The sequence below is a fragment of the Prenolepis imparis genome, unplaced genomic scaffold, assembly GCF_030444845.1.
Source record: "Prenolepis imparis isolate NDT839.2.m4 unplaced genomic scaffold, iyPreImpa1.0 SCAF_9, whole genome shotgun sequence".
NCBI classification, from domain to species: Eukaryota; Metazoa; Arthropoda; class Insecta; order Hymenoptera; family Formicidae; genus Prenolepis; species Prenolepis imparis.
In genome coordinates, this window is record NW_028141167.1 from 14,028,533 (window position 1) to 14,050,014 (window position 21,482).

Here is a 21,482-nt window from a genome sequence, read left to right on the forward strand (position 1 = left end):
TTATTGGTGTCTCGACATTTTTGCTGAGGAAAAATCGTCTCCAAATGATCCCAGGAATCTGCACACGACGGTTGGCGTGACTATTACCGGACACCCTGTATGATACATGTCTGTTATCTTCTATGTTATGAGGAAAAGCGTGGTATAATAAAAAATATGGCTGATTATATTATATGGCTGAATTTATATAAAAAACTTTACATAAAGTCATTTTTTAAGAATAATTTACTTTTATGAAAATTATAAGGACCGATTAAAATGGTGTAGATGCTATTTATAAAAAAAAATTTTTTTTAAATTAAATATATCAATAGCTTTGCTTGATATTAATATCAATCTAAAGTATTGATCTTGTAATTTAAATGATGATCTTATTCATGTCATGAGACAAGATAAGACGAGACGCAAGAAGGTAAAGCTAAGTAAAGCAAAGCAAGACAATATAAAGGCCATTCAACGTAAAAAAATTTTAGTTGTGTAATCGTAAGGACGTAAGCAAATCGTCCAAACATAGAGAGGAATTATCACAACGTAGTAAGAATGTTTGACTGTGATTAAACGATTTGCTTACGGCCTTACGATGACTAAAATTTTTTTACGTGCAATGGCCTTAATAATCGCTGTTCTCAGTTTTCTTGTAACCATTGGCGCATCCTGGGGGGGGGGGGAGGTATTAAAGAAAATTTAAATAATAAAGAAAAAAAGTATATAAAAAATATTTAAAAAATTTTTTTAATTAAAATAAAATTAAAAAAAATAAAAATAGGATCAGAAGTTCATCTTGTTGGTCCTGGAATATAAAAGCTAAGCACGATTAAAAAAGAAAAATATCAAAAAAAAAACCAAATAATTTTGCCGAAACCCTATCTATCGATGTCAGGATCCGCTAGGTGCTTATAACGATTCATAAAAGGTCGCCGAAGAACCGGCGCGCGTGGTACTCACCACGTGGCTCAGAAGAGGCGTAAGTGTGGTTAGAGTGGGGCGGCGCGGACACAAACGAGTGCTGGTCGGAAGAGGAGGAGGAGGAGGAAGTACTCGCGAGACGCTCCCGCTTCTTCTCCTCCTGTTCGACATAATAGGCAGCTTGTAGCAACGTTTCCAGACTCATTCTATGGCCGATGTGCTGTTCCCTCGCAACGGATACAGAAGGGAGAGGAGGGACGCGATGATTATGATTGTAGTGGTTGTTGTGCGGGTGACGGTACTGCTGCTGCTGCTGTTGTTGTTGTTGTTGCGCCGGTTCTTTCTGCTGTTCGTGCTGATTCCGCCGCATCGAACCGCCGGCTTTACGGCGGCCGCCGACGCCGCAGCCGCCGCCGGTTCCTCCAGACGCCGGCGATGAATTGGCAGGACCAAGTTATTGCAAGCTCAGTCTTCGACTACCTTCACCCCTCTTCTTCTTTCTCTTTCCGTTGTTGCGTCCCGATCTACGTGTGACAAAAAAAATAAATAAATCGTTAGTAAACAAGTTTGTACTTATTAATAGATTCGGGAAAAAATAACTTTCACAGTGTCCTACAATAAATATTCGAGTGATAGGTTTTTTGAAAGTGAAAAAATGTAGAAAAAAAATAAAGCCAGGAAAATACGATAGCTTCTTCCACAAATTTAAAAGTATTTAAAATTAAAGAATTTATTAATAATTTTTAATTTAGAAATTAAAATTTTTATTAAAAAATTATTTAAATATTAATAATTAAAAATTTATTTATCGGTTTTTTTTAGAGCCGCATTACTTTAAAACTAGAATATTGAGATTATTTGGAAAACGAGAGAGAGAGAGAGAGGGAAGTCACGATCGGTATGTATGTGTGTGTCTACGAGGTACGTCATGTGACGTATATACATGACGTAACGCAGTCGCGCGGGAAGCGATTTCCATCCCCACCCTTAGCCGCCCACTCACGCCGCTCTTGCAACAGACGGAACGTGCCGCGCAGGCGCACGGCGATGGCGATATGGCGCAGGTTTTCTTTTTTTTATAGCACAGAACAGAATGGCAGCACGCATCCCAAGTTTGCGTTGCTGGAATCGAGCGGACTACTCGAAAAAAATAAAGAAAAAAAGGCGAGAAATGTTTTGAGATAAACTGCAACTCATAAAAAGAAAAAAAAAAAAAAAAAAAAAAAAACGTGTATCGAGTGAGATGTTTTATAATAAATTATCGCATAATTCAAGGATTAGCAGCTAGAACATAACGGTGTAAAAGTTTTTTCTTCCTTTAATTTTTGAGATATTTATATACTTCTTAAAATTGTCATTATACAGAATAAATATGAACTATTCATTTCTCTGTATTTCTTTATAAAAATATACTTATAGAATTTTCGATTTCTTCAATTTTTTAATTTTCGAGATAGTCAATCCCTGCAAGTCGCGTGCGATCTTATTTTGCAATTCGATCGATTAACTGAAGCACTTTTTTTGCTTCATAATAATGCACGAACTTACGATACACCGATTGATCAAAAATTGACAGTTCATAAAAATCACGTAAACACGGCGTTTTCGCGAATTGTGTTATTTATCCGCTATGTGAAATCATGTAATTCATGCTAGAAAAAAGTGAGAAAGAGAAAGAAAAAATTTATTTTCATATCTTTCTGACAACGGGTTATTCTTATATGTATATAATAACAGAGGGGCATCACACAATAGAAATATATATATATATAAGGTACTAAAATTTCCTACAAAACAAAAATAGAGAGAGAAAGATATGACAATGTATGAATAAAATAATTATTACTAAATAAAATTTAAAAAAAATATATATTTGTATCTGAAAAACACTAGCGGAAATTTAAAAAAAATAGAATAAGAGAAGGGGGAGAAGAGAGAGAGAGAAAAGGAGGGGAGAAAGAGGGGGGAGAGGAGATAATGTGCGAATAAAATATAATTCATTGCTACACATTTAACTCACACATTTAATAAGACTTTTAAAAATATTTATAAAAAATATTTATAAAAATTATATTTAAAAAATAGCAAAGAAAAAAGAGAAAAAAGAGGGAGAGGGTGAGGAGAGGGGGGAAGAAAGAGAAGGGGAGAGAGAGAGAATGTATGAGAGAGATATGACAATATATAGAGAGAGAAAGATATGACAATGTGTGAATAAAATAAATCATTGCTACATTTTAATTCACATTTAATAAGATTAAAAAAAAAAATTTATATCTGAAAAATCAGCAAAAGTAAAAAACCTATTAAGAAAAAAATAGCAAACACTGCAGGGCGAGAGAGAGAGAGAGAGAGAGAGAGAGAGAGAGAGAGAGAGAGAGAGAGAGGGGGGGGAAGTAAAAAAGCCACCGAGTCGTCGTATAAAAATATAAAACGTAACGAAACGAGGCTTCCACGACCGTGTCGATTTGGAAAGCAGGGATATACATATACCTCGCCGGATGAAATCGCGAAAGCGTACGACATCGACGACGTGCGGTCGCATTCGCATTCTTTCGCGGGAGAAAGAGAAGGAGAGGGAAGGAGAGAGACAGGGCAAGAAGAGAGACGGAGCAGGAGTACAAGATAGTCGATCCGCCGCGCAGCGATTAATCGGTAAAACGGAGATCGCTAAGGCTCTATCGTCGACGTCACGTCGACTTAGCTCGTGCGCGCGAAAAGTCAAAAAAAGAAAAAAAAAACAAAAGTTCCTCGAGAAAGCGTGCCCGCACCGCCGCGTGAGCTCCCGAACTGACAAAGCATCAACACGCACGTTAGTATGGGTCGACGACGCATGCAGCGGCCGGCCAATCGGCGCGCCCCGCGGCCCGTGACGTCACACATGGCTAGACGCCGCGCCATTGGTCGGCTCTATTATGGCACAGAAAACACGCCACGCAATCATCTCCGTACACATGTTAATTAAATAGATGTTAGCGACGAGTAGGAAATTTAATATAATGGTCCACGTTTTAAAATTCGCCCGCTTCTCCCCCCGTCTCGCTCTTTTTTAGCGTTTTTATTTTTTTTGCGCGCTTTCTTTCTCTTTCTGCGCGCTCCTCCCTCCCTCCCACCCTTTCTTCCTCGTCGCTCTTTCTCTCGAACGGGCGTGGTAGTTTATGGAAGAGAGAAAGATATATACATAGATAGAGATAAAGATAGGGAGAGAGAAGACACAAGGCTGCATCTCCGTCAAAACTTACGTATTGAAGTACGTTGTATTCCTCAATACACAGGTTCCGTGATCCACACACATATACACATATACACACAGATGCACACACACACACTGGCCAGAAGTAATTATAGCGGCAGAATTCTCGCTTCTTCCTGCCCACTTTGAAAGTCACTTTTCAGGCTTGAAGCGGACCACGTTTCACAGCGTATTTGTCATCCGGGAGCGCGCGTGATTCGCCGAGGGAACGAATCGCGATCCGAGGCAGCCTCCGACGAGCCACAAACGAGCGAAGAAATCGGAACGAGCGAACGAGCGAGAGAGAGAGAGTGTGAAGTTGCTGCCAGACAGGCTTGACACGTCCGCGCGACGCGAAACGAAACGAAACGAAAAAGCCGAAAGAGCCGTTTCGGAGTACGCGCGGCGAAACGTGGGTTATAACCTGATCGATCTGGTGGCGCGTGGCGGTGGCATTTTACAAGCGCTGCTGAAAACCACTGCGCATCAAACTGCCATGCTTGCACGGCCACGATTCACGTGTCCAGACACCGTATCGCGGGCCAATGGTCGCGCGGCTCGTGACGTCATCCGGCTGTATCGACGAATAAGCGCGGCCCATGTGACGCAGCGGGTCCCGCTGGGCGTGTAAAAGGAGACAAGTATCTCTCTCGCGAAGCTGCTTCTGCTTCTTTTCGCTCTACCGTCCTCATGTATGTATAGTCACTCGCGTAAATTCACGCATTCTGCGATCTCTTCCTTTTCCTCTTCTTCTTTTTCCTTTTTTCTTCTTCTTCCTCTTTCTTCTTCGAAATGTCACGCACGAGACGAAGTCTATCGGGGATGATGGTCGCTGCTTGTTATTTCACGTCTTGCGACGTTTTATCCGGAGACGCACGAGATATATCATATGGAATGCACGAAGAGAGAATAAGCGCGCGCGGATCAGACACGCCAGACACCCGGCTCGCCCGGGCAACACTCACGCTCGGATCGTCATGGTGGTGGCGGCGGCAGCGGGCAGCGTCACCCTCTCCGCCACCTTTTGTGTCACGTTTCCTTCTCTGTCACATGGGGCTCGCGAGTGCGCGCGCGCGCGCTGTTGCCGAGTCTCAGCCGGACTTGCCTGCTGCCGAAAGGGGGGTAAAGGGGAGGGGGAAGCTCTCTTCTATGCTCCTCTATTGTTTACTTTCGCCGGTGCTTTCGCGGGCGCGCGTGCGTGTCAATGCGTGTCCACGAGGTCGTCGGATGCAACCTCCGGCTACCAAAAATATATCTGGCACAAACCGCCTTTTCTTCTTTTCTAGAAAAATTTTTCTTTATGATGCAATTTGATTTTTTTAAAATGATTAATTGTGATTTCAGGCATAAATTCAATTTAGGAAAAAATAATGACTTGAAAATCGTGCAAAAAAAGAAAAGAATTAGAAAAAATAATAAGAATTAGAAAAAAAAAATTAGAAAAAATAATTTTCGCATCTAAAGAAAACTGAATTTCGAAGTGAGAAAAAATTGTCTATATATAATCATATATATAAATGTATGTTTCTTTCGTATAATTAAAAAAAATATATATAAACAATTTCTTTCTCACTTCAAATTTTATTTAAAGAAAAAAAAAAGATACAAAAATTATTCTTCTAATTATTTTTTCAATTTTTATTATTTTTTTCTATATGTAGAGATATAAATTGTACAAGGGAAAAAATGTATATGGACATATTTTATATATAATTATAAATTGTAGATTTGATTATACGAATTTTTTCCCAGGCAAAATTATTCATTATTCCTAAAATAAATTTTTATAAAATGATTAAAGTTGAAAGCAGAATTAAACTGATTTTTTTTAAGGGATAAAAAAATTATATTGATTTAGAATACATATTCTCTCATTTAATATCTATATAATAATCATAATCTTGAGTCATTTTAATTTTAATATATATACATCTATATGTATATGTATATACTTTCTTATATGTCACACAGAAGATATGGTATATCATTGTATATAAAATTTTGAAAAAATTATGCATTTAGTAAACAGTTCTATATGACATAATATACATATAACATACATCTAATTGGATACATCAAATAATAATGCTCATTTTAAGAGAAAAGACTTTGATTATATTTATTAGATTTTATTATCTTCTAGTTTTATATACAAGTCATAATTAATTTTTTCTGAAAACATTTTTATTATTTTTTAAAATAATAAATATATTATTTATCAATTATTATCTATGATTATAATTACTTAGCTGCAAAACTATTGTCACTAAATTATTACATCATACAAGCACACTGTTAAAAATAATAATAATACATTTTTTGGAACATTATTAAAGAAAAGATTACAAACTTACACTGTTATATTGAATGTGTGGATATATATACATATATGTATATATATATATATATATGCACACTCACATAAGTATATAACAATATAACTAAAAATATCATACATATAGAATATAAGCATCTCTGACAAGAGCAGTTTTCTTTTTTAATGGTAATACAAGTGATAGTTTTTATATGTAGTTTGAATTATTTTTGAACGTTTATCCAATTATATTACTGTAGAAATATATAATACACAATATATAATATATAAATATATAATATATAATATACTCAGCACTGATAAACATTTGTTTTGACTTTCTTTAAATCCACAATTAGAAATATGAATAAAATAGTATTTTACAAATACTCAAAATGTGTTAAATATAGATTTTTGTAGTAAATCTTATTCGACTTATTAGTTTTTATAGAAATATGTATATTCTCTAATATAAGCTTTAGAACAACTTATTTATACAAAAGTTGTGACTAGATTTTGCATAAAGTATTACATTCTAATGGAAATTGATCTAAGAATTAATGTATTAAATGTACATTGTATAACAAGTATGTTATAAAGCTTTATAATAATTTAATTAACAAATATATCTTTTTTATTATTAAATATTAATAGTACTACTGTTTCAATTAGGAGTAAATAAAAAATTTTTCAAAAATTTTTAACAAGATAGTTACCTTATCATATTGTCATATATGGTAACTAATATATTATCACACTGTGGCTCAAACTTTTATCATATTTATAAAAATATTGGTAGAAAATATTTGCAAATAGTTGCGTTGTGCCTTTACATAAATGTAAAGGCAAATTGCAACTATTTGCAAATATTTTATCATTTAAAAATCATTTTAAAAAATATCATTTAAAAATGATTTCTTGCAATTTCAGTTTGTCATGCTGATTGATCATATTACAACCAACAATAGATTTCTTATACGAATATAAATTTTAATATATAAATCTAATCAGTTTGAACATCAACACACACAAACAGACAGACACACACATACAGAATTTAACTACTATTTCATAATCGTTAGATCCCTGTTTTCAAACATTATTTTACAATTGTATTTTTAATATTTATTTTATTAGCTCGAGATTCTGTTCTTTGTAATAAATTTAACTAGAGCAATTTAACAAAAAAAAAAAAGTTATCTACTTAAATTATTAACGTACAGATGCTTCAGTTCTGTCTTTGGTGTATTTTCGAATAGTGCCGCGCGATTTTGACCCTCTCCCTTCTTTACCCAATGTCCATAAACTCGAAATGCACAGCCGTCGATCACCTGAAAAAATTATTGTCAACAATAATATTTAACAAGTATACACTATATTCATACTTAATTAATCTTAATTGTATAATCATACTTGTATTCAATTTTAAAATCATTTTAAAAGACTTTGTGAGTTTACAGATAATTTAAAAACCAAATTCTGTCACAATTTCTTCTAACAATTATTACATTAATAAATTTATAAAATTTATAAAATTATAAATTTATAAAATTTTATAAATATTATAAATTTATAAAATTTAATATCATACACTCAATATCACAAGTATGTCGCACTATAATTATTAAACTAAGTGAGACTATAAAAAGTATAAAATATAGAATTAATTATTATTGGAAAATTTGAATTAGTGAACACTGGATTAGTTTGTTAATAATGAAACAAATTTTCATTACTTTCTAATATTTAAAAGAATTTATACCTTTCGCAGAATTTTTATCCTATATGGATCAGTATAAGTTATTTGTGCTGAAAGCGGTTCAGGCGTGATATGAAGTCGCTTAATACGAATAACGGCTCGCACACAAATAATTGCCAATTGGAATCTCTTTCGTGCGTTGAACGATTTGGCCTTCAATTCCTATATAGGAAAAAAAATAAATACATACAATACAAACTCGCTAGTTTTCACAGTGAAAAATAAAAAAAATTTATACTTTTTTAAATTAATATTTCTATTTCGGAATATTATTTGCTATCGTTCTCTACATATAATAAAATATTAAGTTTTTTTTTTTTATAAAAATACAATCAAACTGAATATCAACAATTAGATAATAGGACTGAAAAATACTAATATTATCACGAGCGCGTACAAACATATATTGTAACTTGTGTTTTCAATTTCATTAATAGATTATATATATATATATATATATATACATACATATTTACATACATGTTTGTTTCATCTTCATACAATTACTTATTAATGAAACATTAATTTATTAAGAACAAATGTTACAATATATATGCATAAGTGCAGAAATATATATATATATATATATATATATATTTATATATTTTCTTTTCAAAATATTAATATACATATATATATTTGCATAATGTGCATTTGAGAAAGAAAAATTAATGGTGAATAAATTAGTTATTCTAGAATAAATATGATATTCTATAATGAAAAATTATTAATAAATTATCATGATAAAAATAACTATATGTAGATAACTATGTATAGAATGATTGAAAACAACCTGAATAATGTGTGCTTGAGAAATGATAGAAAATGATGAATTAAATATTCATATATAGGTAAGATAATGATGAACTAAGTATTCATAAATAGGTAATTGATATCTGAAAATGTTAAATTTTTACAATTACATGTTTGTTTCTTCCAAAAGAGCTTAATTTGAGCTTAATCATCCTTCAATATTCATTCAACGCGCGCGCGCGCGCGTTGTTGTTTTCAATTATCTATATATTTCTAACATAACAATTAATGAATGTTGGCTAAAACAATAAAGATATTAATTGTTATATGAAAACAATAGTAATCAGTAAATTTTACACTTTTGGCAACAAAATAAAAAGAAAAGTAATTTACCAAAGCTAACTGAGATATCCTACTCAGACGTCGCGAGTTAGAGGACAGAGAACGTTTTAGAGGAGCGATGTCTTGATCCCACAGCTGTAAGATCAATAACTTGTATTTTATAATTATAATTTCAAGAATATATCAAATAACAACTCTACCTTTAATATTTAATATTTTGTCAACAAAAAATAAAAACAAGTACACATAAATAAGGTACATAGAAAACTAATGATTTAATATCCAATATTTGTACCATTAAATGTCAAAAAATAGAGGAAAATATAAGATTTTTTCTATATGTGTATTTTCTTTATATCTTATTATATATTATAATCCTTGGATATAAGAATAATGAAATATAATGAAATAGATATAAGAAAGAATAATAATGAAATAGGTGTAAGTATAAAATTTGGGATAAAAATAATAGAAAAGCAATAAATAAAACAAATATACCCCAATAGTAAATAATGTGCATAAAATTAGTTACAAGAATAATCGTGAAATAGGTGCAAGTATAATTTCAGATAAAAATAGTGAAAGAGCAATAAATGACACAAATAAACTCCATAGTAAAACATAATATATATAAAATTAGTTATAAAGAAATTTCTTATGTGTATATTAAATATGTGTAATATAATAGAATAACTATCATCGCAAATTGAAAATTACAAATGTTGATGATTCTTTTGTTGTATGCATAATATTTAATACTTACAACAGTGTGGAAGAATGAATGTTCTAATGCCTCTTTTATAGTACTTCTTTTTTTAGGATCAACAACTAGCAACTTTCTTATTAAATCTTTTGGAGCCTCTAAAATATAAAATCCCATATATATCTATTATATATATTATACATACACAATGTTCGAAATTTTGGAGCTAATAAGATTGCAGCATAAAAGTTCATGAAAAATTAAATAATGAAAGTCTATATTATATTTTTTTATTACAAAAAGTTTTTTAAATATAAAGGTTTTAATATAAAAAAAATCATTTAAATCATATCATACGATCATGGACAGATAATTCTTTAACCAGAACTAATTGGTCTAATTTTAAATATATATTTAAATATTTTAATATATATATTTAAAATTAAATATATATAAAATTATATTAGAAAAAAACTATTCCTTAGAATGACATGTACTTGTTCATTATTATATTTTTCACAAACTGCGCTGCAGTCTTATTATTCTCCAATTTCGGGACACCTCGTATATATTTTCATAGTCTTATTTTAATTATTATTTCGTAAGATGTAGTCTTTATCAATTGTAATTTTTTTTTTACCTGTTATATCAGCCCATTCGGGAGATGTAAAAGAATATTTTCCCTCCATTATATTTCTAAGCATAACCATTTGCTTTCGATGCCAAAATGGAGGACAGCCAACCAATAGAGTAAACATAATTACACCACAAGCCCATCTATTACATCATAAACAAAAATGAACAATATATAATAGAATATATAGCAAGAAAGTTATAATTAAAATTCATTTATGTTAAAATCTATATACATTATAGCTGTAAAGTAATATATAAGTGTATATATGTAGATGTATAATATATAGTAATATATAAGCGTATATGTATATGTATTTCTATAATTAATAAACAGATCTCACATGTCAACTTCAAATCCATAACCTTCTGCATTTTCAAACATGTTACATTTTAATACTTCTGGTGCTAGATAACCAGGCGTACCACAAAGCTCTGCAAGATACATGAAAAAACTAATAGAAAAATTTTCTATAATAAAATCACACGAAACAAAATCGATGTAAACAAACCTTCTAATTTTTCACCAGGTTTCAACATTCTGGCAAATCCAAAGTCTGTTATCTTTATATTCAAGTTATCGTCGAACAATATATTCTCAGGCTTTAAATCCCTGTGTACTATTCTTTGATTATGTGTATGTTGAACTCCTTCAAATACTTGTCTCATGATATAACGTGTCTTTTTTTCAGAAAGTGTCACAACAGATGTAAGATAATCAAATAGTTCTCCATTTTTGCACAATTCAAAAATTAAAAATATAAATGTACTCGATTCAAACACATCGTGTAATTCAACTGAAAGTTAAAAAAAGAAACCATAATTGCAGTAATCTTATTAGCTGGAAATATAGGGAAAAAATTAAAATGTCATATGATCTTTCTTAATCTATTATAAAACAAAATCTCGTTAATTTTGACTCTCTAGAAGCAAAAAATTCTTAAATAACAATAATTGACGAATGTCCCCTGTTCATAACGCAAGTTGCCCAATTGTCATTCACATGTACGGATACATTAAATGGATGAAGTTGTCTACAGTCATCTACAGTCATCTGCTGTCACGTAATCTGTCCATTATGACATAGAGGGGACGCAATATTAGTGTTTGCAGTGGAAAGATACGAAAATTAGCGAAGCCAAATTTAAGGAGACCTCTATCGGTTTTCAATGATCTTCAAAGGGAAGCAAAAATTAAGAAAAGAGAACTTACTGATATACGGATGTCCAGCAACCCTATGAAGTATTTGTACCTCTTGTAGCGTAGCATCCTTCATAGTATGTCCATCCTCGTGAGTCTCATTGCTGATGTCTATAATTTTAGCCGCATATTCTATACCTGTCTCTTTCTCTATACATCTTCTAACAGTGGAAGATATTCCCCTAGAATATTTGTTTCCACATTATTAAGCCTAGTTCGTCAAATTCGTCGAGATAATGCAATTATTGCGACTTGTACCAAAATTTATCGAAATTCGCTTCAATTATGTAATGTCACTGTGAATTTAAAAGACAATTATAAATTTCTTCTACCGATTCGCACCATTTGACCTGATACGACATGCAGAAATGTAAAGAGGACAGCGTTTATTAGCAACACGTTCGCGAGAGCCAATAAGAATACTTAATAATAAAAAGTGGTCAAGGCACAGGCAGTACCTTCCTAGGATCTCCTTGGGCTCGTATTTAGCGTAGAATCCTTTCGCCGCATCTTTGTCTGGCAGTATATCGTCCCCTTCATCCTTCGCCATGATTTGCACTGTGTGAACTCCAACACTGCTCAGATCTCTACCACAACCACAGTATATCCAGTAGCGCAACTCTCTGTCCGCTCTGTCGGCGCCTTTGAAGTTAGTGTTGGCCAAAATGGAGCGCGCATGCGCGAGATAAGCGAGTTGCCCAGTAATGCCATCTGAACTTTTCTCTCGCTCACTCTTGTTTGTTCTCTCTCTAACTATTGCCGTCAATTTCTGCCATCAAATGTACACCTTAGAACATAGAGTACGTTTACACGGCACCCTTAATCGGGTTTAATAACATCCGTAGCTGTAAGACTGGCCAATCACAGCCGTTCCATTCTTCAGGGAAATGGCTGTGATTGGCCAGTTTTACAACTACGGGTGTTATTAAACCTGATTAAGGGTACCGTGTAAACGTACTCATATATACATGGAAGGGGAATGCCTTTGTTCTCGAGAGAAAAACCATGTCCGGAGGAAGTGAGACAAAAAATATGGTTGCCTCTCTCTCATGCTTAAGTAGCCGCGCATGCGCACTTTCGAGCAATAAGCGACGAGAGAGAGGCAATCATGGTTGCCTCTCTCTCGTCGCTTATTGCTCGAAAGTGCGCATGCGCGGCTACTTAAGCACGAGAGAGAGGCAACGATGATTTTCTTTCTCACTTCCTCCGGACATGTTTCAGTCTGCTATTCTCCTTCCATATCTATATGTTCTAAGATGTATATACACATAAACATTTAAAGAGAGCATTTAAATGTGTTGAGGCATTTAAATGAGACTGAGGGTGAAAACCCATGCAGCGGAATAGCAGAACGCGGAACGAGAGCGGAACCAATCAGAACATTCAATTCCGCGTAAAGGAAACGCGGAACGGCTCCTGATTGGTTCCGCTCTCGTTCCGCGTTCTGCTATTCCGCTGCATGGGTTCGCACCCTGCAGGTGCCTTTTCATGCTGACGCTCGACGCTCATTTTTAGCGTCAAAAGACGTCACGTGACCAAAAATAAAGATACCAATTCGTCAATTTTGGTCACGTGACGTCTTTTGACGCTAAAAATGAGCGTCGAGCGTCAGCATGAAAAGGAACCTTGAGGGTGCGAACCCATGCAGCGGAATAGCAGAACGCGGAACAAGAGCGGAACCAATCGCGAGCGTTCCGCGTTTCCTTTACGCGGAATTGAATGTTCTGAGGGTGCCGTCACATGGGGCGTAACTTGCGTAAGCGTAACCAGCGGATCGCCAATCACCGAGTTATTCCGATAGAGCTCGACGAAGGGCTCTATCGAAATAACTCGGTGATTGGCGATCCGCTGGTTACGCTTACGCAAGTTACGCCCCATGTGACGGCACCCTGATTGGTTACGCGATACGCGTTACGCGGAAAATATCAGTCCATGGGACTCCAGCCTGAGAGAGACCGAAACAAGTAAGAGTGAGTGAGAGAGAAGTTCAGATGGCACTACTGGCACAGTATATCTAGCGCAACTCTCTCGATTTTGTGTTGGCCAAAATGGAGTGCGCATGCGCGAAGTAAGCGAGTTGCCCAGTAGTGCCATCTGAACTTCTCTCTCACTCACTCTTACTTGTTTCGGTCTCTCTCACAACTCATTTAAATGCCTCAACACATTTAAATGCTCTTTTTAAATGTTATGTGTACATTTGATGGCAGAAATTGGCGGCAATAGTTAGAGAGAGAACAAACAAGAGTGAGCGAGAGAAAAGTTCAGATGGCATTACTGGGCAATTCGCTTATCTCGCGCATGCGCACTCCATTTTGGCCAACACCAACTTCAAAGGTGCCGACAGAGAGTTGCGCTACTGGATATACTGTGCCATCAGGTTCGCGAGTCGACAGTAAAGTGGAGACTTCTATCGGCCGGTCGTGAATTACGGTTCGTTCATTTCAAAATTAAGCTAAGATATTGAAAGAGAATCGATCTTAATTATTATTGAAATCATGATATTTGTCAGTTAGACTCATCTATAATCAGGTAAGGAGCTATTTTTTTTTTAAGTGTCAAAATATAAAATCTAATAAATGTGAAGAATCAAATTTCATTATTTATAAATCATTTCATCATTTTTATATAATATAACATTTTTAAGAGTTGAAATGCAAGGTCCAACTCTGTGTAGTTAAAAAACTAAACAATATATCAAAAAAGTTTTATAAAAAGGTAATATATAACTTCTTCGAAACTACATATATAAAAAATGTAGATTATATATTACTATATCTTTAAGGAACAATTTATGGAGGATTTAATTTAATCCTTATCTAAAAAGGCATGTTAAGTCGATTCTCGAATGTATCGAAGTCATCTCGAAAGTCTCGAAGTGTATTGTTGCATCTTTTCCGCAATGCTGATTGGCTTTCTATCAATTTGCGTTGTGTGTCATATTCGTAGCATCGAAAGGCTGTCATCGCGAGGGTTAGCAGCTAGCAGTTTGACAGTTAGTCCAAAATAAAATTAAATAAAATAATAATATGTTATAATACTTTAAACTTGATTAATATTTTCGGGGAAAAAAGGCAACAATACTTACGAGAATCGACTTAATGTCTTTTTTAGAAAAGAATTAGAACAACACAAGCGCGCGCTACGCCATTCCTTGATTTTATATAAAAAAGAATGATGTTTTTATATAAAGTTTGTTTAAACTTGATTAATATTTTTTGACAGAAATCAGATGATTAAAGCATTACATTGATAATTAAATTTTAAAATAAAAATATTTTAAGAAAATTAAAATAACAATTTTATAAATAATATGTTATAATGCTTTATCTGCGATTAATATTTTTTGACAGAAATCAGCTGATAGCTGTCATAAATATTAATCTAGTTTAAGGAATTATAATATACATTATTTAAAACATATTATTATTTTAAATGTTATAACATATATTTTTATTTTAAAAATTAATTAGCAAATTAACGTTTTAATCAGCTGATTTCTGTAACAAAAATATTAATCGAGGATAAGGTATTACAACATATTATTCACAACATATTGCTATTTTAATTTTATAGTTTGCTGAATTTTCCCGATAAACGATTAAACTTGAAAAAATTAAGGCCTCTATAAAGCCTAAAACATTTTCTGTTCTAGGCTTTATAGAAGAGATCTTTAAAAGATTTCTTCAAGACCTACAAAACGAGCCGATAGAAAATGATTTAGGCTTTATAGAGGCCTTAATCTTTCCAAGTTTAAACGTTCTTTTAAAGATCTCTTCAAGAGGAACTTTTAAGGATCTTTTAAAGATCTCTTTAAGACGAACAAAATGAGTCCTCAGCAAATGTTCTACGACTTACACAGACTTTAATTTTTGAATTCAAAGTTTAAACGTTTTTTGCGAAAATTAAGGCCAGTGTAAGTAGTAGAATATTTTCTTTGGGCGCGTTTTAAAGGTCTCTTCAAGATCTACAAAATAAGACCTCAGAAAATGTTGGACGACTTATCCAGGCCTTAATTTTCGCAAAAAACGTTTAAGCTTTCAATTCAAAAATTAAGGCCTGTGTAAGTCGTAGAACATTTAACATCAGAATGTGCAGACAATGTAATGTTGAAATATATAAAAGATTAATTTTTGGCTCGTTTTAAAATATTGGAAATTAGAATTTTTAAACCGCGTACTACATACGGCGCGCATTCATTTTATGTATATTAGATCAAAAAGTTTGTACGCTGGTATGCTGATGGTACCATCATATTGTGCAGATAATGTACTGTTGAAATATATATAAGAATAATTTTTGGTTCGTTTTAAAATATTGAAAATTAGAATTTTTGAACCACGGACTACATACGGCGCGCATTCATTTTACGTATATTAGATCAAAATGTTTGTAGGCTGGTATGCTGATGGTACCATCATATTGTGCAGATAATGTACTGTTGAAATATATATAAGAATAATTTTTGGCTCGTTTTAAAATATTGAAAATTAGAATTTTTGAACCGCAAACCCCATACGGTGCGGATTCAATTTACGTATATTAGATCAAAAAGTTTGTAGGCTGGTATGCTGATGGTACCATCATATTGTGTAGATAATGTACTGTTGAAATATATAAAAGAATAATTTTTGGCTCGTTTTAAAATATTGGAAATTAAAATTTTTAAACCGCGGGCCACATACGGCGCGGATTCATTTTACGTATACTAGAACAACACAATCGCGCGCTACGCGCGCGCCATTCTTCGATTTTTTGTTAAAAAGAATATTAAAAAAAAAATAAAATAAAGTTTGTATAAACTTGATTAATATTTTTTCACAGAAATCAGCTGATTAAAGCATTAATTTGATAATTAAATTTTAAAATAATAATATGGTAAAAATAGTAATATATTTAATAGTAATATAATTAAAATAGTATTATGTTGTAAATAATATGTTATAATACCTTCTTCTTGATTAATATTTTTTGATAGAAATCAGCTGATAACTGTCAAAAATATTATAACATATTATTTAAAACATATTATTTAAAAAATTAATAAGCAAATTAACACTTTAATCAGCTGATTTCTGTCAAAAAATATTAATTAAGCGAAAATTTGTTAATTAAATTTTAAAATAATAATGTTATAAAAATTAAAATAATAATATGTATTAAATAATATAATATAATACTTAAAATTCGATTGTTATTTTTGAAAACTATCAGCTGATTTCTGTCAAAAAATATTAATCGCAGCTAAGGCATTATAACATATTATTTACAACATATATTACTATTTTAATTTTTATAACCTATTATTATTTTAAATTTTAATTAGCAAATTAACGATTTATTTAAATTTTAAACTAATAATATATTATAAAAATTAAAATAATAATATGTTTTAAATAATGTCATAATTCTTTTTGACAGTTATCAGCTGATTTCTGTCATAAAATATTCGAGTTTAAAATATTATAACATATTATTTACATCACATTTTTATGAAATTAATTTTATCTGATATCTAAATATTAAAAAAAAAAAATTTTGTACATTTTTTTCTATAACGATAATTTTTGCACATTTTTATGAAATTAATTTTATCACATTTTTATGAAATTAATTTTATCTGATATCTAAATATTAAAAAAAAAATTTTGTACATTTTTTTCTATAACGATAATTTTTTCACATTAAATTCAACAATAATATTCAAAGAAATTATAATAAATTTTTTTTCGATGTAACACATAGTAAAATAGATTAATGTATACCTAAATGATAACAATATATATAATTATTATATTACATTTGTATAACTATATATAAAACTAAAAAATATGAATTAAAATTATTCAAATATATATATAATCGCATTTTTAAGAGCAGATGTTCAGATCATTTTAATTACTTATTTGAAAAACATTGAATGCATTTTCATTTTGAATTTGACTCGTGCTTTATTATGTAATAAATTTATTTTTACGATATTGGTTCCATTTATATATTTATACAATTTAAATAACTGAGATTTGAGATCATTTCAATCATTTTAATTACTTATTTGAAAGACATTGAAAGCATTTTCATTAAGAATTTGACTCTTGCTTCATTATGTAATAATTTCATTTTTACGATATTAGTCCCATCTGAATATTTATATAATTAAATTAAATTAGATGAGTGATAAATTTAATCATTCTAATTACTTATTTGAAAGACATTGAATGCATTTTCATCAAGAATTTGACTCGTGTTTCATTATGTAATAATTTCCTTTTTGATACAATATACTTAATATAATTGTGCGCCGTATGAGATTCGCGGCTTAAAAGTTTTAATTTTCAATATTTTAAGACGCGCCAAAAATTATACTTTCATATATTTTAACAGCACATTGTCTACACATTATGATGGTACCATCAGAATACCAGCCTACAAATTAGATATTAAGTATAAGTACAATCTGTTTAATTGCTGACGAGCATAACACATTATGTTATTTTATTACGCGATGTTAAACTTGAATAAGCGATATTCATAATTGCAAGAAATATTGATGGACGATCATCGAAATATTACTTAATACATGCAATCGCGTTTAATCTTTAATCAGTCTTCGAAATTTGAAATTAATATGTATATATGTCAGGTTCCGTACACACACGTATAAATGACACACTTGAAATTACAATCACAGTGATTACGAAATCGAAATATTGAATCGTATATAATATAAATTTAAATACACAGTAATAATTTAGACGATGGTTCAAGTACAAAAGTTATAGCCTATAATGGTTTTTGAATTTGGCGCGCGGCGCGCTGAGTGTCGACTTACGTAGTTACTACGTCACGTCCTTCGTCCCTCGCGAACGCAAGCTAGTCTCGGTATCGCGCTCAATCGGCTCCGCATTTTTCACGCGTCTTTCCCGTTAAGAATGAATTCCGCGTACAAACGAATGTTGGGAGTATTGAATCGTGCCACGGGCAATTAGCAGGAAGTATTAATTAATTCGTGCGATCACGGTTAATCAACCTACGACAGTCTGCATCCGCCGGGCTACGCCACTTAGCCGCTTTTTCTCCGAATCGATCGATCTCATTGAACATTCTATTTATTAAGAGGTATGTATCATTTGGCGTCATTTATTTGTACGAATCGCATCGCGTTCAAGCTTTTGTGCTTTGGGAAAACTATATTTTGGATGTGAGATATTTAATCAATACATAATTTATCGTTTTCAGATGATTGTGTCGCACGCGAACCGCGCGAAGTTCGCGCCGCACAAAATGTTGCATTACGTCACGATGTACTACGTCACAGCGTACTACTTCACTACATATCGCGAATATCGAAAGTGGCGGATGGTTATATATCGTCGTTATTTATCCGTTGTTATTTATGGAATCCGGTGCGTAGTGCGTGCAATCGGTGTCGAGAATGCCGTACAAAGTAACGGGTGATCGTTCTATCGTATTATTTAATGCGGGAAATCGAAATCTGTAATGCCTGGTCGATGAAAATGCATCTCGGCGAACGATTTCCGAAACGACGCAACAATCAACGAGAATATGGCAGCGTTTCAACGACTGGTGAGCAAATTGACTTTATTTACCTGATTATATCATTGTCATTTACCTGAAATATATAGCTAGCATATGAAAATCGCTCATATAATAATAATATAATATTATTTATAGGAACGACTTTCCGAAGCGACGCAACAATCAACGAAAATATAACCGCGTTTCAACGACCGGTGAGTAAATTGATTTTATTTAACTAATTATACCTATCATCGAATTTATATCATCGCCATTTATTTGAAATATATATTAGCCAGCACATAAAAACCGCTAATATAATAATAACATAATATTGTTTAGAATATAAATTGATTTTTGAGATTAGCTCAGAAATAAATTTATATTATACATATATATAAATTTATAATATTTTCGATAAGCACTCGCATTAAAAATTTCATAAATATCTTAGTTATTCTTTTTTTTTTTTTTTTTTTTTTCAAAAAACGCAATAATATAACATTGGTTAAAAAAATCTATTTTTTAAATTAGCTCAGAAAGAAATTTAAATTATACATTATATATATTGTCAATAAGCGTTCGTATTAACAATCTCATGAATATTTTAATGACTTCTAAAAAGTCTCTAATGAAAACGATTCTATGGAATTTAATTAAATGAGATGTGTGATAAGGTTAATCATTTTAATTACTTATTTGAATAACATTGAATGCATTTTCATTCAGAATTTGACTCTTGCTTCATTATGTAATAATTTCATTTTTACGATATTGGTCCCATCTGAATATTTATATAATTTATTTAAATTAGATGTGTGATAAGGTTAATCATTTTAATTACTTATTTGAATAACATTGAATGCATTTTCATTCAGAATTTGACTCTTGCTTCATTATGTAATAAAATCATATTTACGATATTGGTCCCATCTGAATATTTATATATTTTGTGTGCTGCTACAATTTGAATTTTATTTATATGTTACAGATCAACATAACTGACTGTCTTGATAATCTGAGAGGAGGAGGTCTGGGAGACATTGGGCACCAGTCGAACAATCATGGAGTGAGTATTCATTGACTTTATTTAGTTCAATTACTAAATAAAAATTTATAAAATAAAATAAAATAAAATAATAAAATTATTATAAATCAAATAAAAAATAATTATAAATTAAATAAAAATTTAATAATTGTAAATTAAATAAAAATTATAAATTAAATAAAAATTTATAAAATTATTCAACTATATTTCTACTTGCTCTCTATTGTAGGCATGGAAAATAAAATCCAATGCGTACAGTAATAATTTTCTAAAACATTAATTATTTTTGGCGCTACTACAATTTGAATTTTAATTGTATGTTACAGATCAACGTAACTGACGACTGATGATCTTGACAATCTGAGAGGAGGAGGAGGTCTGGGAGAGACGTCGGGCACCAGCGGAGCAACTATTGTGTAAGTATTTATTATTAATTCAATTATTATTAAATAAAAATTTATAAAATTTATTAATTATGTTGCTGTTTATTATTTGTATGCATCGAATATAAAATTTAATGCATACAAAATAATAATTTTTTTAAGTATTAATTATTTTGAGCAGTTCTATAATTTGAATTTTATTTATATGTTACAGATCAACGTAGCTTCAATGCAGTTAACTCCGCTATTGTGCATCGACCGGTGAGTGAAAAATTATTTTATTACAAAAGGTAACGGTTTTGTAGAGATTAGATTGTGTGGAAATGTGTAGATCTAGATTGTAGCTTGTGTATAGACTGTAGATTTTGTAGATAGTTCCGTTACCTTAAAATGAATGGGTTATTAAAGATTAAAAGTATAATAAAGATTATGAATACAGTTTAAAAATTACAGTTTAAGAAAAGGAAAAGAAACATTTTATATAGTAATACATAATATATTCAATCTAATTTATTTTAAAAGAACATACTAACAATTATATTAATTGTATGTGTGATTATAAATTTTAAATGATTAAATAATTATAATTACTTATTATTATAATGTACAGATTTTATATTATATATTTTGTAATCCATTCATTTATGTTGATTGATCATTTGAGTTTACATTAGTT

General features: G+C 31.4%; 3 protein-coding genes and 1 long non-coding RNA gene across 8 annotated transcripts in view; 2 read left to right on the forward strand and 2 right to left on the reverse strand.

Moving 5' to 3' along the window:
• The window catches only part of LOC145941130 (uncharacterized), a 28,595-nt gene extending 23,438 nt beyond the window's left edge, over positions 1 to 5,157 (reverse strand). Inside the window, exons 1-2 of one of the 2 annotated variants that reach the window (XM_083047015.1) lie at positions 4,146 to 5,157; positions 946 to 1,430 (exon numbers count right to left, since the gene is read on the reverse strand). In XM_083047015.1, the coding sequence (XP_082903141.1) occupies positions 946 to 1,276 (331 nt within the window). In that variant the 5' untranslated portion in view covers positions 1,277 to 1,430; positions 4,146 to 5,157. Of the gene's footprint in view, positions 1 to 945; positions 1,431 to 3,396; positions 3,702 to 4,145 lie in introns of those variants that run through there. The other variant, XM_083047016.1, reaches the window with a different exon arrangement.
• A 1,248-nt stretch (positions 5,158 to 6,405) lies between these two features.
• Positions 6,406 to 12,576, reverse strand: LOC145940739 (phosphorylase b kinase gamma catalytic chain, skeletal muscle/heart isoform-like). 4 transcript variants are annotated; one of them, XM_083046231.1, is made up of 9 exons: positions 12,298 to 12,573; positions 11,852 to 12,135; positions 11,152 to 11,436; positions 10,984 to 11,074; positions 10,647 to 10,783; positions 10,067 to 10,164; positions 9,355 to 9,438; positions 8,212 to 8,370; positions 6,407 to 7,780 (listed from the first exon to the last, which is right to left on the reverse strand). In XM_083046231.1, exons 2-9 carry the CDS (start codon positions 11,913 to 11,915, stop codon positions 7,646 to 7,648), a joined length of 1,053 nt encoding a protein of 350 aa, XP_082902357.1. In that variant the 5' UTR covers positions 11,916 to 12,135; positions 12,298 to 12,573; the 3' UTR covers positions 6,407 to 7,645. The 4 variants fall into 4 exon arrangements, with proteins under 4 accessions (XP_082902355.1, XP_082902357.1, XP_082902354.1 ...); XM_083046227.1 differs by having other exon boundaries at positions 6,409 to 7,780; positions 11,852 to 12,021; positions 12,298 to 12,570; XM_083046229.1 differs by lacking the exon at positions 8,212 to 8,370 and having other exon boundaries at positions 6,406 to 7,780; positions 11,852 to 12,021; positions 12,298 to 12,576.
• Positions 12,577 to 19,210: 6,634 nt separating this feature from the next.
• On the forward strand, positions 19,211 to 21,247 carry LOC145941040 (uncharacterized). Its single transcript, XR_014426114.1, has 5 exons — positions 19,211 to 19,423; positions 19,532 to 19,590; positions 20,367 to 20,444; positions 20,750 to 20,839; positions 21,021 to 21,247. It is a non-coding gene; the product is annotated as an uncharacterized LOC145941040 (long non-coding RNA).
• Positions 21,024 to 21,482, forward strand: part of LOC145941034 (glucose dehydrogenase [FAD, quinone]) — a 140,976-nt gene continuing 140,517 nt past the window's right edge. The window contains exon 1 of the mRNA XM_083046808.1: positions 21,024 to 21,067. The gene's annotated coding sequence lies outside the window, so the exon portion shown is untranslated. The remainder of the gene's footprint in view (positions 21,068 to 21,482) is intronic.